Source organism: Cebus imitator, unplaced genomic scaffold (genome assembly GCF_001604975.1).
Source record: "Cebus imitator isolate Cc_AM_T3 unplaced genomic scaffold, Cebus_imitator-1.0 Scaffold432, whole genome shotgun sequence".
NCBI lineage: Eukaryota > Metazoa > Chordata > Mammalia > Primates > Cebidae > Cebus > Cebus imitator.
In genome coordinates, this window is record NW_016107747.1 from 675,814 (window position 1) to 692,883 (window position 17,070).

Genomic DNA, 17,070 nt, shown 5'->3' on the forward strand with positions numbered 1-17,070 from the left:
CCTAGGTTCAGGCAATTCTCCTGCCTCAGCCTCCTGAGTAGCTGGGATTACAGGCACGCGCCACCATGCCCGGCTAATTTTTTGTAGTTTTAGTAGAGACGGGGTTTCACCATGTTGATCAGGATGGTCTCGATCTCTTGACCTCGTGATCTACCCGCCTCGGCCTCCCAAAGTGCTGGGATTACAGGCGTGAGCCACCGCGCCCGGCCCTCAGGAAACATTTTTTAAAATTTTGTCATGATTTTTAATCTGTTTTGTGTATACATGTATATTTGTATGCATTTTTTTTTTACCACCTATACAAATATGCACATAGTTTAAAGCATGGTTCCTCTATCTCAGCACTATTGACATTCTGGGCTGGGTGAGGCTTTGGTTGAGGGGTTGTGCTGTGCATTGGCACCTACCCACTAGATTCCAGCATCAACTGCCCTCTGCCCTCCTCCCTCCGCCCCCAGTTATGACAATCAAAAATGTCTTCAGACATTGCCATACGTCCCAAGGAACAAAGGGAGACAAAATTTTCTCTTGTTAAGAACTACTGGTTTAAAGGGTCAAATAACAAAGTTTTTTATTTAAAAAAAAAAAAAAAAACCTTCACCCCCTCACTCACACCCATTTCCTTCTCCTCACAAACAACAGCTTTCACTTCTGAACTTGTCTCAGAATTGACAATATGCCTCTAAATATCCTACCTACGTTCTTATTTTTGATTCGTAAATTTTAAGCATTATGAACTGATTTCTTCCTGCTGTAAAAGTTGCTGATGTACCTTTCTTAATTTTCCCTTTATCTAAATCCTGTCTGAAAACATTCAGATGAGGCAAGTATTCTCTCCACCTTAATCCTGACCCAGAGCCTTCCAACCTGACCAATCTGGTTGGGGTTCCTCTGTGCCTCGTGCCCAGCTGCCATGCTGCAATCATCCTTCACCTTCTCCTTTCCCTTTGCCTCTCTCCTGCATCGGATCTCTGCTTCTCGTTCTTATTCCCAGACTCCTCCTATGGGAATTCTCCCTTGTTTCATGAAAAACTCATCCAGTAGCCTGCTAAGAAGGGGTGAATAAAAGGTATATTTTTTGATACAGCCAACATCTGAGAAGGCTTTGTACTACCTTCAGACATGATTGCATATTTTGCTAATATAGTTCTGGTTGGAATTAATTTCTCAGAATTTTGAAGGCAGTCATTCCTCCGTTATTTCTAGCTTATCTTGTTGCTTGGGAGAGTCCAAAGCCATTCTGATTCCTGATGTGGCCAGTGTTCTCTCTCTGGCACTTTATTTCATCATTTCTCTGTGTGCAGTGTTTTGATATTTCCTGGGTTTTATGAGTTGATGTCCATTTGTATCCATTTTCCTGAGCATTAGGTAAGTTCTTCATAGGCATTAGGAGCCCGAAATATGTGTCCTTCAAAGAAGTGTTGGTCAATTATTTTGATGATTTCTTATATTCTCTAGTCCCTGTTTATTAAATACCTACTATTTGGTCCTTTAATTTTCTTACTTTTTCTGTTCTGTCCTCCAGCTTTTTGTCTTTTTGCTCTACTTTCTGGGAGAGCTCCTTGAGTTTATCTTACAATATTTCTCTCATACTTGAATTTTCAAGAGCTTGTTTTTGTTCTCTGAATGTTCCTTTTTTATAGCATACTGTTTTTGTTTCATGATTAAAATATCTTCTTTTACCTTTCTGAGAATATAAATATTTTCCTTTTTTGACCAACATAGCCTATTTTCTACATTTTATTTTCCTTTCTGTTTTGATATCTATTACTCAGATGTTTCAGGAATTAGGTATTCATATTTAAGAATTGAAGACAAAAAGATTGATTGGGGTCAGGCATGGTGGCTCATGCCTGACATCCCAGCACTCTAGGAGCCTTAACAGGCAGACTGCTTCCGCCCAGCAGCTTGAGACCAACCTGGGCAACTTGGTGACACCTGGTCTCTACAAAAAATACGAAAATGAGCCAGACATGGTGGCATGTGCCTGCAGCCCAGCTACCAGGGAGGCTGAGGTGGGAGGATCACCTGAGCCAAGGAAGTCTTGGCTGCATTGAGTTGAGATTGCACCGCTGCATTTGAGGCTGGGTGAGCCTGAGACCCTGTCAAAAAAACAAAAAGAGACTGATTGGAAGCTCTGAGAACATGAGTGGGGCTTGTCAACTACCAGTTTCTCTGAGTGAGTGATCTAGCTACTTTCTTTATTTAGCAAACCTCTGAAATCAGTAGATCTTTCTTCTTTGTCTAATGAAGTTCTCCTGAAAAAATTTCTTACAGTCTCCTACCTGGACAGTAAAGGTCTGGCTGCCAGCTTTCTAGGAGCCATCCAGAAAAAGAGAGCTGGAGACTCTCACATTTACTGTACATACTTTGATTTACTCTGCCTGTTTCAGGTACTGTAGTTTTTCAGCTCAGCCTGGAGTTTCACCTCTGTTTTACCTCTGTTTGTTGCTAGGGTGGGAAAAGGGACATTCAACCGTGAGAATAGAGAGGCGATTTGGGGATTTGTAAAATGATTTTCAGCTAAACATCTTTACTTAACCTCTTTTCCTCACCTCTTTCCCTCACCTCCACTTCTGGAGGTTCCCAGTGCTGCCAAATCCTCAGCCTTCTGGGACGTATGATATAAAACACATTGGTTCTTGGCTTTATCTTCTGCTGGCCTAGGATTCAACTTTCTCAGGTCTGTTAAGTCATTTAACACTTAACATTTGCTTTCCAGGCTCAAATTTTATGACTGTCATCTCCTTTCTTATTCTCCCAACATTGTTGTTTTTTGCCTTTAAAAGAATCTGCTTACTGTCATCTTAGTAAGATATTGGAATGGAACAAAGGTAAAAGCATGTACTCAATCTGCTGTTTTCTCCTGGAGGTTAACCTTTATCTTCTAAATAAAATTATTTTATTTTTCACTCAACCCAGCACACTGTCAATATCATTGGAATGCCCAAAGGATATCAATCATTATTTACTGTTTTATAGGTAATGCTTTTACTAATTAAGTTGATTTTAAACTTCATTTTTTAGTCCTGTAAAAGTTGTAAATTCTGTGGCATTTTGAATGAAGAAAAAGAAATATTATTCCAATTTTTAAACTAAATCCTAGCTTTATGATAAACTTATTGTTGAATGTACGTGAAAATATTTCTGACATCTAGTAAACAGGTAACTGTTATTTTTATTGCTATTATTCCCCATTTCATTACAATATTTCCTACTAATGATTATGTTTCTGTTGTTTTAAAAGTTTTATATTTCAGTTTTTTTTCTAGACTTTTTGCTTTTTGTTTGTTTTTTTCAGTTACCTACCACTTCATTTAGATAAAAAGTTTTCCTTTGACCAACAATTCTAGTCCCAGCAATCTTCCCCAAGGAAATAATCAGTATCATGCATATACATTTATAATGGCATTCCCTATTAAAACAACAAACAGTAAGGGACTAACTAAATCATGGTACAACCATGTGATGGGGTACAATGCAGCTATGAAAAATGATTTTTGCAAAAATAATACTTAGTAAGTGAAAATGTCCAGAGATATATTTAGTTTAAAAGGTAGCAGAGAAAAGTATGATTCAAATGAGTTTTTAAAAGGAATATGTGTCTTAATACCAAAAGAATAAGATAAGACATCAAAATGTTAATGAGGATTATTTTGGGAAGAAGGGACTGCTGGGCATATTTTTCCTTCTTTGTGTTTCTTTTGGAAAACTCTCAATTTTCTAAAATAAAAGTGAAATTTTCACTTTTGAATTTTCACCTTTGAATTTTAATTTTTTAAATTTGAATTTACATACACATACATCCATGTATAAATATGATTTTAAAATAAATAAATTCTGCTTTGAGATATCTGCTGGGCTTCCAGGAGAGATGGGATCCTCTGGGGAACCAGGACACCCTGGACATAAGGTAAGTAGCAAAGCTATAAACCACACCAGGTCCTTTTCTACTCAAAAAAGTCAGTGCATGAAATCTTCATTGTACAAATTTGCATGTCTTCTGTCTCTGCTGCTTGACCACTGTTTTCCCACCTTTATGGGGAAGAAAGTACTGATTAAGTATTTAGAGAAGAAAAAATCGTGATTAAATACATCTCTTGAGAGATGGGGAAATTGAAGGAGGAAATCAAAAGTATCTAGACTAAAATGGTATTTCTCAATTATATTCTGTATCTATCCAATCTTTCTACATGTAATAAGTGATCACTGAATGAATGGAAGTGAAAGGAAATTAATAGTGACTGTGATCAACGTTGCATTCAAATGGAACTTACTTGCTTCAGGAGTTGGGGTGGGGCTCTGTTGCATTGTTTTCTTGGGTGTCTCTCTTTGAGAGGAGCCAGACTCTTCCTCTTCTGAAGACGAGATTGAACAGATGAAATTAAAAATAGGTTCATTTGTTCTTTCTATCCCAAACTCTGACAGATTTATAGGGGTGTGTGTGTGTGTGTGTGTGTGTGTGTGTGTGTGTGCGCGCGCGCGCGCACGTATATTGTTTTGAGAAGGTAGTTGAGATCACCTTTCCACATGGTCAGTTTGAGTCTGATCCTTTTGTCAGCTAAACGATGATGGGAACAGATTAAGGTTCAGCTCTGACTGCTGTTCAGTGGCTCAGGCAAGGAATGGGAGTCGAAGACCTTCAAACCCCTGCTGTGAAAGAGGGCAGCTGCACGCATGTGGCTCAGCTTTAGCTAGTCCTGAGGCATAGGCCTGTTCCAGTGCTCTGTGGCAAGTGTCAGGCTGTCAGCTCCATCCTTGTAATTCTGGACAACGCTTGCCATCTGGAGATGGACCCAGAGGAAAGTGGCCTCTCAAGGCTTGTGTGCACCAAGCTTGCTGCTTATCATTTGTTTTTCCACAGTGTTACTGTTAATTAGGTAATGAGCGTCTACCTGCATTCTTTTTTCCCCTCTTACAATTTAATGAGAATAAAACTTTTAAAAGTTATCACTTTCTGAGGGCGATGTTGGTGCACATGGGCTGCTGATGGTACGTCTAGAGCCATTAATACAGTGTTTTGTTTGTTTTCCTAGGGTGTGAAAGGAGCCAAAGGCTTGGCGTCATTTTCTGTACGTATCTCCCTATTACAACAGAGTGCTCTGAGTGCTCCATTAAATTTACTTATTTTTAAACTTCAGGGCCTAGTAGTTTGTTGGTTAATTCTCTGTTTTATTTTTGAACTGCAGACATGTGAGCTCATTCAGTATGTGCGGGACCGCAGTCGTAAGTATCCTGCCTGAAATGGTCTCCCAAGTTGTCGGCATTCATAGAAGAAAAGCAGAGAACGCTACACTCAGAAATGAGACAATTCACCAGCCAATTTCTTAAAATTAGAGATGTCCCTGCATGTATTTTTGAGTCAGCATAGACTGGTGACTTTTAACTCCCTCTCTGGCTGCTATCATGTCTATTGAAACCCATGTCAAGTAGTAAGAAATAATCTATTGAGTGCTTTTAATCTAAAGAAAATTGAGATTTGATGTCTGAATTCACCTCATGGTAAAATCAATCAGTTGAGAATCACTTGGAATTTTTTAAAAGATGATTAATAACGCCTGACAGTAACTGATAGAATTCGAATTCGCCTGGTATGAAAGAAGCAGCTGTGATAACAGAGCGTCCTGGTGAGTGGGAGTCCTGATTGTGGTTCATTGTTTGTTATTCCTTTCCTGGAAACGTATGTTTGATTATTTTTAGTTAGACTGATTGATTTGCTTTAAAAATTCATAGTAATATGGGCCAGGTGTGATGGCTCCCGCCTGTAACGCCAGCACTTTGGGAGGCTGAAGCAGGCAGATTACAAGGTCAACAGATCAAGACCATCCTGGCAAAATGGTGAAACCCTGTCTCTACTAAAAACACAAAAATTAGCTGGGCATGGTGTCATGTGCCTGTAGTCCCAGGTACTTAGGAGGCTGAGGCAGGAGAATCACTTGAACCTGGGAGGCGGAGGTGGCAGTGAGCCAAGATTGCACCACTGCACTCCAGCCTGGTGACAGAGCAGGACTCTGTCTCAAAAAAACAAAAAAGCAAACATACTCTGCCAAATTTTTTTTTCTCTTTCTCAAAATTTTAAAATCAAAAAGACATTTTGATTTGGCAAATGCTCATTTGAATTTGTTTTAAACCTTTATAATAGCCTCTTCTATCAAAATATGTTGATACCATCAAAAAAATTTCATGTGCAAGATTAGGAGAGAGTTGATGATTTAATGTTCATCTACAAATGCATAATGACTTTCCAAATAACAGTGTGATGGAAAGGAGGAGCCAAAAGTTCCCTCCAGACATTTTGGGGGAAGAAAAATAAATTAGAGCCTATTTCTATAGAGAACATTGGTTTCAAACACAGATATTTAAAATCTTTGAATGCAGTGTCTATTGGAACTCTGTCTTTTTATAGCATAATGGAACCATGATGGGAATCAAAACACATATATACATTGAGTCATGAAGATGGGTTGTTGTGGGGCTCAATTAGCACGGTAGGTTGTATGACATAGAGACCATGTGAATTGTAATCTCAAGGGAAGATCCAAGTATGTTGAGACCTGATCTTATAAAATCTAAAGGACTCAATACAAAATCACTAATCTAAAAGTGGGTACAAAGGTATTTCAGAAGTAAGAGTTATTTAGAACAAAAAAATAAATCACAACCATTAACTTTTGCATATTTTATAAGAGTATATGATTGTATAAACAAACATCATGGCTAGGGTTCCTCCCAGGAGAGGCCTTGCAAGGCGCCCCTGCAAGAAAGAAGTCTAAAGCAGCGTTGTCCAATAGAAATTTCTGCAGTGCTGGAAGTGTGCCCCTGTGATGTCCAATATAGTGGCCACAAGACCTATGTGGCTTTGAGCATTTCAAATGTGGCTAGTGCGACTGAGAAGCTGAATTTTTATTTAATTTTCATTAGTTTAATGGCTGCACGTAGCTTGTGGCTGCGATAGTGAACAGTATAGTTCTACGCAAATGTTCATTTAATTCAGAGTAAATCCACCTCTGATACTTACATAACACATAGATATGCATATAATATACGTATAGTGTATACATACATATACATAGATACAGACACATTTGTTTATGTGTGTATGTATATAAATGATAGTTATAGATATCTACATGGGCAAAATGTAAAGAGATGGTGGAGCTTTGAACTTTCCAAATACAGCACACCTCCCTGTAACATCATGTTCCCTCCCAGGCAAAGATTCTTTGTCTTTGACAGCCGGCTGCAGGCGGCTGATTTATGGCTGTATGTTGTCTCATTTCCCACATCCTCTTCCCTTTGGAAGGAATAGTGCTTTAATTTACCAAGATGTTAGACTCTGCCTGCATTTTCTCCAAACTCTATCTGTTGCCTTGATTTTTGAGTCATCTACAAAAAGCAGACAGGATAGAACCTTTCTTTTCTGCACAATACAGAACTCTGTTCTCCTACCAAATAATAATCCAATCTCCTTTGTTCTTCTTTCTCAGCTGGCGGACATGGTGAGTAATCTTTATTTACAACATGCTTTAATCAAGCTCTAAAATGTCATACATCTGGAAAGATGAGATAAAGCAGTGTATTGGCTTCCAACTGATAGAAATTTTATCTGGGCTTTCTTTGCCGCTGACTCATGCTGGTAGCAGAGACTTGCCGCCAATAAATCACACAGCTTTAGCTGAGCTTCACAGCTATTTCTCAACAAAGCGATTTGCTTTTTTATTAATATTAATAAAAATTGTTAAGATATTATTAATATCATAGTGACTAACATCACCATTTATTTTGCATTTAGGTTTTAAAAATATGTTGGGGTTTTTTTAGACAGGGTCTTGCTCTGTCTCACAGGCTGATCACTGTTCATTGCAGCCTTGACCTTCTGGGCTTAAGTGATCCTTCACCCTCCAAAGTAGCTGGGACTACACGCACGTGCAATCACACTTGACTAGTTTTTGTACTTTTTGTAGAGGCAGGGTTTTGCCCTATTGCCCAGGCTGGTCTTGAACTCCTGGGCTCAAGTGATCCATCTGCTTCAGCCTCTCAAAGTGCTGGGATTACAGGTGTGAGCGACTGCAAGTGGCCAAAAATAGTATTTTACTTACCCCCTTTATTTTCTCACTCTGTCATATCATCTCTGTCATCCAGTGGTTAGGGATTAAGATGCAGAAGTCCGAATAAAAGTAGGGATGATCAGATAGCAAGTAAGTGGAATGCGTGACTCACTCAGATAATGCTAAAATCCATGGAGCTCATGCATGATGTTAATTATCAAGTGAGCTTCAGATTTTCAGTGAGAATTGAAACGTATTTTACAAATGCTTCTTACATGATGTTTTTGTGTAAACTTATCATCACCCTCTTATACATTTATATACTTTGACTTTTTGTGTAAGACCACCAATTCATGTCCTCTGATGGCTTATCCATGCATTTAAGAATATTTGTTGAAAACCTACCAAGTGCCAGTATCTGTAGAAGGCATTAGGGATACAGAGTTGAATAATGAATGTGGTTCCTGTGCTCAGAAACTGCAATTCTTAGGGAGGATTCAGATCACAAACAAACAAATGAAAGCACAGCCCATTAGGTGCTGTTTGAAAGAACTAAAGGATAGACTGCTGTGTCCTGGGGTAATGTAAGGGGGAGATGTTTTTGGACAGAGGACTCTTTTGGGGGCAGTGAAACTAAAGCTTAGACTGAAGAATACAAAGGAGCCATCTTTTGGCAGGGCGCAGTGGCTCACGCCTGTAATCTCAGCACTTTGGGAAGCTGAAGCCAGTGAATCATGAGATCAGGAGATCAAGGCCATCCTGGCCAACATAGTGAAACCCCGTCTCTACTAAAAATACAAAAAATTAGCTGGGTGTGGTGGTGGGCACCTGTAATCCCAGCGACTTAGGAGGCTGAGGCAGGAGAATCGCTTGAACCTGGGAGGTGGAGGTTGCAGTGAGCCCAGATGCCATTGCACTCCAGCCCAGGCAACAGTGTGAGACTCCATCTCAAAAACAAACAAACAAAAACAAAGAAGCCATCTTTCAAGAGCTGGACATAGGGAACTTTCAGTGCAATGGCCATGAAACAGAACACACCTAGGCATTTCCTAGGAACTGATGGAGCCCAACAAGATTGAGACATAGGGACAGAGAGTAGCACATAAAAAAATGGGGAATAGGCAGAGGCCAGAGCAAGCTGAGCTTTGCACATTATAAGGGGGCTGGATTTTATTTGAATTGTGATGGGGAGGGTACTAAAGAGTTTGTTGAAAGTGTGTAGGGGAGGAGTATGATCTGATTTTAAATATTACTTAGGCTGCTACGGGGAGAATGGATTGTGGCAAGGGTGGAGGGTGGTAAATGTAAAAGGCAAAGGCCTAGTTTAGGGAGGGTGTTAGTATTCCAGGCAAATATGATGGTGACCTGGACAAGGGCCGTCAGTGTTGTGTTTAGGTTACATGGCAGTGGTGTAGGCTGATCCTTGCCTCCCTGTCCTTTCTATCACGTGTTCTGTGGCCAGTGGCAGTCCTCAGTACATAGTGTGTGGTCACAGAGCCATGTTAATTGGGGATCCACACGTGGCAATCCCTCTCTTCTCGAGGAGGCCCTCTTAGGTACCACCGCAATCCAGCCTAGGCTTCTTCAGAATCTTTGGGATTCCTGGCAGCTTGCTGGGTTTTACAGCTTGTGTTTTATAAGATGAATTAGTCCCTAGGTGTTTTGGGTTTTTTTTTTTCCCCTAAAAACTTAAATTTTTTTCCTAAAAACTTGACTAGTTTAGCACTAAGGTGGGCAAGGCCCAGCTGGCCCATGGCAGAGGGATGTCTCCTTGATGGCCTACATGAGCCCCAGCAAGTCATAGTTCCTGAGCTTGTTGTAAAGCAATATGGTCTTTGCTGTGTTTATTATCTCTGAATCCAATTTGCTGGCATCTGAACGAGAGGAGGCACCTCTCCAAGAGAAATACATCACTGGGGTGTCCTTTTACCAACCAAATTCCAGCACTAGGCATCTCACACATTATTAAACTTTGATGGTTTTTATACCTGTTGCAAAGAACTGCTCTTTGTTGAGCTCTTTTTCATTCATTCAGCATTTGTTAGATATCTGATATATAGCAGGGACTAATAACTTAGAAGATCAGCAGATACTGTTCCATACATCATAAACTAGGAGAAATGAACCTTAATCAGGTAATCAAATATGAGTTGCCAACTACAACAAGTGCAAGATACTGAGATTGGAATGAATTAGAACCAATGAGTACAGATGCATAAATATGTGATTAACGCTTACAATAGAGCTTACCAACCATAATCAGTTTCTCTCAGTAATAAGGTATATTTATTCAGTAAACTTGCATTTGTAACTGTTAAACAAAAATGTATCTGTTAAAGCTTTCCTCATTCTTTTAGTAATGTAGTTCTCACAATGAAAAAGTCTGGAATGATAATTCTAACAGCAGTGGTTGACATTTATTGAGCACCTACTATGTGCCAGGTTCTGTTCTAAGTATTTTCCTGAGCTGATTCATTGAATGCTCACCCCAGGCCTATGTAGCAGGTGATGTTATGACTCACATTTTGCAGATGAGGAAACTTAGACCCAGACTAGATAAGTAATTTGGACAGGGTCCCATGACTGGTTAGTGCCTGGGCCAGGGATCCAGTCTCTACCTGTATTGCCTACTCTCTTTGTATCTCATGCTTTGCTCTGTAAACTGTCAGTTTTCTTCCAATTTTTCTAAAATTATCAGTGGAGATTTCACAGCCATTACTTTTTAACTCTTACTACATTTCCTTATTAAGTAAAAAAAGAAATGTGTTTTAGTTTAACTGAGTAAAGTTCCAGCAACAAAACTTGATACCTTTGATCCAGTGTCTGTAGGTGAAGGCTATTTCCAGGAGCTCTCTATTGTTTAGAAGGAGTTTGATTGTCAGCCTTAACATTTCATATAAAATAAAACTGAATTCCACTTGGCTGTGAACTGAATAAAAAGAAAAGACTACAAAAAGAAAAGAAAAAAAACCCAAAAACCTGAATTCCAGATGTTTTTGTGTTTGATTCAAAAGAGCAAACTCAGCTTTTGGAATGACATCTATAATTATTCAAGATTTAAATATATAACATTTTACATGTTTGTTTTAGGAGTTAAATTATTTACACTCTTTAAGTATTAAATAGTTAACATTTAAAATTACTTCGCCTTCTATGTATCTTTAAAAAAATAATAAGGATGCTATGTGATAAGGGATATGTTCTTTTAGGAAAACCCGAATGCCCAGTGCACCCAACCGAGTTGGTGTTTGCCTTGGACCAGTCGCGGGATGTCACTGAACAGGAATTTGAGCGGATGAAGGAGATGATGGCTTTCCTGGTGAGAGACATTAAAGTCCGGGAGAACAGCTGCCCCGTGGGAGCGCGCATTGCCATCCTCTCCTATAACTCCCACGCCAGGCACCTCGTGCGCTTCTCAGACACCTACAAGAAGAGTCGACTTCTCGGGGAAATTGAAGCTATTCCTTATGAGAGATCTTCTGCCAGCCGGGACATCGGCAGAGCAATGAGGTTTATTTCCAGGAATGTCTTCAAGCGGACGCTTCCGGGGGCGCACACGAGAAGAATCGCCACATTTTTCAGCAGTGGTCAGTCTGCGGATGCCCACTCCATCACCACGGCCACCATGGAGTTCAGCGCGCTTGACGTCATTCCCGTCGTGATCACTTTCAGCAACGTGCCCTCCGTCAGGCGTTCATTTGCGGTAAGAGGGGGAAACCTTCCACGTGACCATTCTTATTTACCTTGCCTGTGTTCAGAAGCCTCTATTGGAAAATATGGAACTACCTTGCATTCAAAATCAGGGCCATTTGTTAGGAAGTTTAAAAAATTCTGGATTGGCTCAGTAGAACAAGTATTTCTTACTGTGTACCAGGAACATGTTAAGCTCTTTCTATTAAACCGGATAAGGTCAATGCATTAACCTGTTTCATTTTCACAAGCAGTATTATGAAGCAGATGATGAGAACACTGAGCGTGGAGAAGTTAAGCTACTTTTCCTGGTTCCCACAGCTAAGCAATGACCAAGCTTGCTGCTCTAGTGTTCCCCCAAGCTACTCTTTGAGTTGCCTCTGAATCTAAAGATACTGACTCAGGAGGCTGGTAAACATACATGTCACTTAGATAGCCTGGGTAGTAATTGTTGCTGTGTGAGCAAAGCCAATTGGCTGATTTTATAACTTTGCTAATTATGTAATGACCCAAAATTTATAAAGGAAAAGCCATTCTAGTCATAGCTTTTTAGATTGGGGATTAAAATCTCAATATGTTCCATTCCTAAATGAATCACCTGGGATTAAGACAACCGAGGATAACTTTAAAGCATCCTGTCGGTAGTAGCTTAGTGGCAGGGCTTCATCACTGCAGACCTCCGGGGCCCAGCAGAGGGTCCTTCCAGTCGGTCTGTTGGCCCCAGATGGTGTTCTGTTCTCCAGAACAGAAAACATGAAGAGGGACCCACGGAGCAAGCAGCAAAGAGGCACTGGAAATTTTAACATAAATAAAAAGTCCAGCCATTTAAAAATTACTTTATTTAAAAGAAACAACTGAATCATTGCCTTCAAGCACATGAAAAAGTATTACTGGAGAAAATTAGCCAGCTGAACTCCAACTCTGCAAAATCTCTTGTTAGAGAAACTAGGGGTGACAGCAGTAAGAAACTTTAGATTTTAAAAAAGAACTTTTGAAAGGCAATGTTGGTTTACTGGGCATGGATTAAATGGCCTAATGCAGGTAGTCAAGACGTTACCTTTTTCTGCAGGTCTTTTATAGGGGCGGTCACTCACCGTGGAGGGTGACTTCTATTTTTCCTAGACTAGAGGCTAAAAGTGGCCTTTTGAGGCCGTTTCCACTGCTCTGTAATTTTCTGTGAAAGTTGAAATAAGTATAACAGAGTTGAAATACATGTCTCATCTGTAAAATATGGAAAGCAGTAAGTATCCAGTTCCTAGAGTTGGTGTGAAGATTAATTGATGCAACACTGTGCAGTAGTGGCCGGTACATAGTAAACACTCAAGAATGATAGTTTTGCTTTAATTATTAGCATTCAATTGCTTGATCTTGAACTAAAATTTATTTAATAATAAAATTTAGGTTGTAAAGGAGCCGAAACTGCTATTATTTATAACATCATTGAACTAACTCTCAGAATTATGCAAATGAAAGGCTGTTGGGTCAGGTTCAGATAAGGAAATACACATAAAGTAGAAAAGAGTGGGGCCGGGCTATGCAAATGTAGCGGCTCTGAGAAGCAGCAGAAGCTAAACCATTCTGTAAGTGATTTTGGTTACATACAGTCTTTGTAATTCCCTCATCCCTTGGGTTTTATTTAGTCATGAAAGGAGACGGCTTTCTCTCATGATGCAAATTGTGTTAGAAACTTAAACTGACACACTTCCACTCAAGGGTGTGTGCACAACATATAACTTGTGAAAATGTACTTGGTGTTTTAAACTTGAATGTTCACAGTCTCCCCTAGAAATTGATGAATCTGGTTTCTTGATTCTGCCCAAATTATCTAGAAACTCTTTACTCCTTTTCATCCCAAAAGAGCACCAATGAAGGTTTAAAGTTCTTGATAATGACCCCCATAAATGTAAGTAGCATTGGCCCCCAACACTCCAACTTATATGTGATTATCTGATTAATGTTAATTTCTCCTCATTTCTGATGTGTAGAGATAGGAACAGTATCTGCTGGTCTTCTTGGTTATTGGTCCCTGCCATATATCAAATATTAAACTAATGTTGAATGAAGAAGAGCTCAACAAAGAGCAGTTCTTTGCAACAGGTATAGAAAGAAAAGGTTTAATAGTGTGTGTGATGCCTAATGCTGGGATAAACATTGATAAAAGGAAACCCCAGTGATATGTTTTTCCTGGAGAGGTGCCTCTTCTCGTTCAGATGCCAGCAAGTCAGATTCAGAGATAATAAACACAGCAAGGACCACATTGCTTTATAACAAGCTCAGGAACTCAAACTTGCTAGGGAGTTAGAGATGAAGTCAGAATTGCTCCCAAGTTTCGTTCAACAGATGTTTAGTGAGCGCCTCATTTTATAAACCAGGTACTGTCCTAGGCTCTGAGGATACAGGAGCAAACTGGAAAACCAAAGGCCCACCCTGATATTGGAAGATGAAAGCAAGCAGGGTTGTCTGGAAGGGCAAAACAGAGGCATAAATGAAAATCAGCTAGAACCCCATGTCTGACATTACAGAAGAGTAATTACATTACTAGTTCTGTTTGCCACCTTTTTCTTTCTTATATCCATTCTCTTCCATTGTGCTTTACCTGCATTTAAACTGTTGTCCACTATTTTTTAAGAACAGAACTTGAAACTGTCATGACACAATGCATTTTTACTGTGGGTCCACATTTAAAAACTCTAGTTGGTGTCTTATCTATCATGGCTTTTCTAAATCTTGATCCATCTGGGTGTTAAGTAGTCCAGTGTGAAACGCAGTACCTGTGCAGCCATGTCTTGTTTGGGGAAAGCAAAACTTAAACTGGAGCCTTCCATAATCCACCCCTTCTGGGGCTCACTTGGCTCATCCTTAAAATGGTGGGGTTAGATGACATGATTCCTAAGATTTCTTCTAGATCAAACGTTCTGTGATTTTGTTTTTTCCTGGATCCTGATAGTTGGCAGTAAGAAAGCTCTTGGCCCCTCCCAGCTAGTCTGAGCTGTGCTGTCTGAACTGACATTGGGTTTGGTGTCCAGTCATTTACCACCATCCAGATGGAGTGAAAGCGTGATTCACTTAAAACATTGCACAGAGACACCTCTTAATAGCTATTAATAATGCAGACTAACTATTCCTCCTGGCATATAGTTAAGACTACTTTTACAGATCACAAAAAACAATTTTAGCTAGCTTAGGTATACCCATATACATAAACTAAGTAGAGTTCAACTAAGTAAGTATCTAGAGCCCCGGTGCCCTCTGGTCCTGAGTTCAGATAAGCAGCCTCTGCTTTTACGCTGTGCTCATGTAACCTCCCAGTAGGTTCATGTTGCCTACTGCCCACATAGAACTGATTTAGCAAGATGCGGAATTGCAATAGAGAAAGAGCTTAATTAATGCAGAGCCAGCTGAACAGGAGACTGGGGTTTTATTATTACTCAAATCAGTCTCCCTGAAATTTGGAGGCTAAGGTTTTTCAAGGATAGTTTGGGGGAAGAAACTACATAGGGGTGTAGAAAATCGTCCTCATACACTCCGAGTCACCCCTGGATGGGGCCGGAGGAGTGGTTGGTGGGTTCAGGTGGAGCCATTCGTTATCAGAAATGCAAAACAACCTGAAAAGACGTCTCAAAAGGCCAATATTAGGTTATACAGTAGTGATGTTATCTGTAGGAGTCATTGGGGAAGTTGTGTATCTTGTGACCTCCAGAATAATGGCTACTAATGGGTAATATAGCCCATTGTTCCTGAGGTATTCAGGATCCCCTTTTTACCCTCCAAAGTACCCCATAGATAAGAAGTACTGTTTGGGTTAAGTCTTTCCCACTATGTCCACTGTAACTCTTATTTTTGGTAAGATTCATCCATTTCTCTAGAAGAGAATAGGTTCTCAGAGGGGAGACTCCTTGAGTCCCGATGAACCCACTCTTCTCCGTCTTCTTTAATCTTACCAGCCTACTGGACCCAGTCCAGCTTCTACCTGACCTAGTCAGACATCTGAGGCTTCTAATTGGATGCAATCCTATTAATTATAGAATCCAATCTGGTCTTGGACCCAGCCCGATATAAAACTTATTCAAACTTGAAGAGCTCAGAACACAAGTTTGTGGAGCTTGAATCAAAGAGAACCCACCCGTGATCCCAGTCAGTTGCTGTGAGAGATCAATGGGCACAATGTACGAGGCAGGGATTTTTACCTGGTCACTTGGTGCTCCTGGGAGTCACTGGAGGTCTACTTTGGATCCCATTTGTGACATCAAAGTGTTAAAAACTTTAGGCAGGTTAAATTATGTAGAGTTTATTCGCACTAACAGCAATTCATAAATCTGTCATGGGATCCCTGGGGTGCTGCTTTGCCGGCTGGAAACCTCTGTGGCCAGTGGTGCCTTTGCCTAAGTTTTTACTCAGGCCTGCTAAAGCTTGTTCCACCCATTCAGCCTGGCGGGTTGTGCTTGGCTCATGCTACCAGCCTGAATCTCACGCCTGCCAAGGACAAGCCGGGTGTGGAGCACCGAGGGGCGTGTGAACAGGCGAGTGTGGGGTGGCAGGGTGGGCACCTCCCTGTGAGGCTGTGGCTGGACCAGATGTACCCCAGGCAGCTTCCGCAGCTGGCACTGGGGAACACGGTGGCACCTGGAAGCTTGGAGATGCCAGGAACTGCAGAGCCCCAGAGAGGGTGTCACAGCCCCGGCTCAGGGAGCTCCTAGGTCTGGGCTCCCCAAAGGGCCCCAGCTCTTTCCTCCTCTCTTCTCACCTTGTTGTCACCCACAACGTGGCGAGTAAGGGGCATGCTTCGCTCTGTTTGTGTTGCAACTCTTTTAGCCCCACTATTCGGTGGGTCCTGAGTTCTTGTCCTGCATCTTGGAAGAATGCGGTACATAGACAAGTGGAGGGTGAACAAGGTGAAGAGCAGCTTTACTGAGTGACAGAACAGCTCAGAGGGGACCTCCAGTGGGTAGGTCCTCTCTGTAGGTAGGGTGTCCTGATGAGTGTTCAGCTATCAGCAGAGAGGAGCCCCTGGGGTGGTGGGTTAGCTCCTCTCTGCAGCTGGTCATCTGGGGGCCTCCTTGAGTATCCTTGAGTCCAGGGTTTTTATGGGTTTTCAGAGGGGAGGAAGTGCTGATTGGCTCATGGGAGGCCATGGGCAGGCAGGAAAAAGCACTGTAAGTTCCCATTTTGGTCTGTCAGCCCAGCCCCCAGCCTCCACCATCCCTGGCTTGAAGGTTGGATTTCACCAAGGACCTGCCCCTTTCCATGCAGGAGCCTGTCTGCCTCCTTCTGTCATCCACTGGAGCCCAGGCTGTTGGCATTGAGGGGCGCCTGCAGGCTGGCACCAAGCTGC

The 17,070-nt window shown here is 41.1% G+C and overlaps 1 protein-coding gene across 1 annotated transcript in view; it reads left to right on the top strand.

Annotated features, from left to right (window-relative positions):
- COL6A6 (collagen type VI alpha 6 chain) overlaps positions 1-17,070 on the top strand; it is a 148,617-nt gene that overhangs the window by 110,575 nt on the left and 20,972 nt on the right. Inside the window, exons 30-34 of the mRNA XM_017510156.2 lie at positions 3,851-3,913; positions 5,037-5,072; positions 5,190-5,226; positions 7,488-7,499; positions 11,258-11,751. Coding sequence (XP_017365645.1) covers positions 3,851-3,913; positions 5,037-5,072; positions 5,190-5,226; positions 7,488-7,499; positions 11,258-11,751 — 642 coding nt within the window. The remainder of the gene's footprint in view (positions 1-3,850; positions 3,914-5,036; positions 5,073-5,189; positions 5,227-7,487; positions 7,500-11,257; positions 11,752-17,070) is intronic.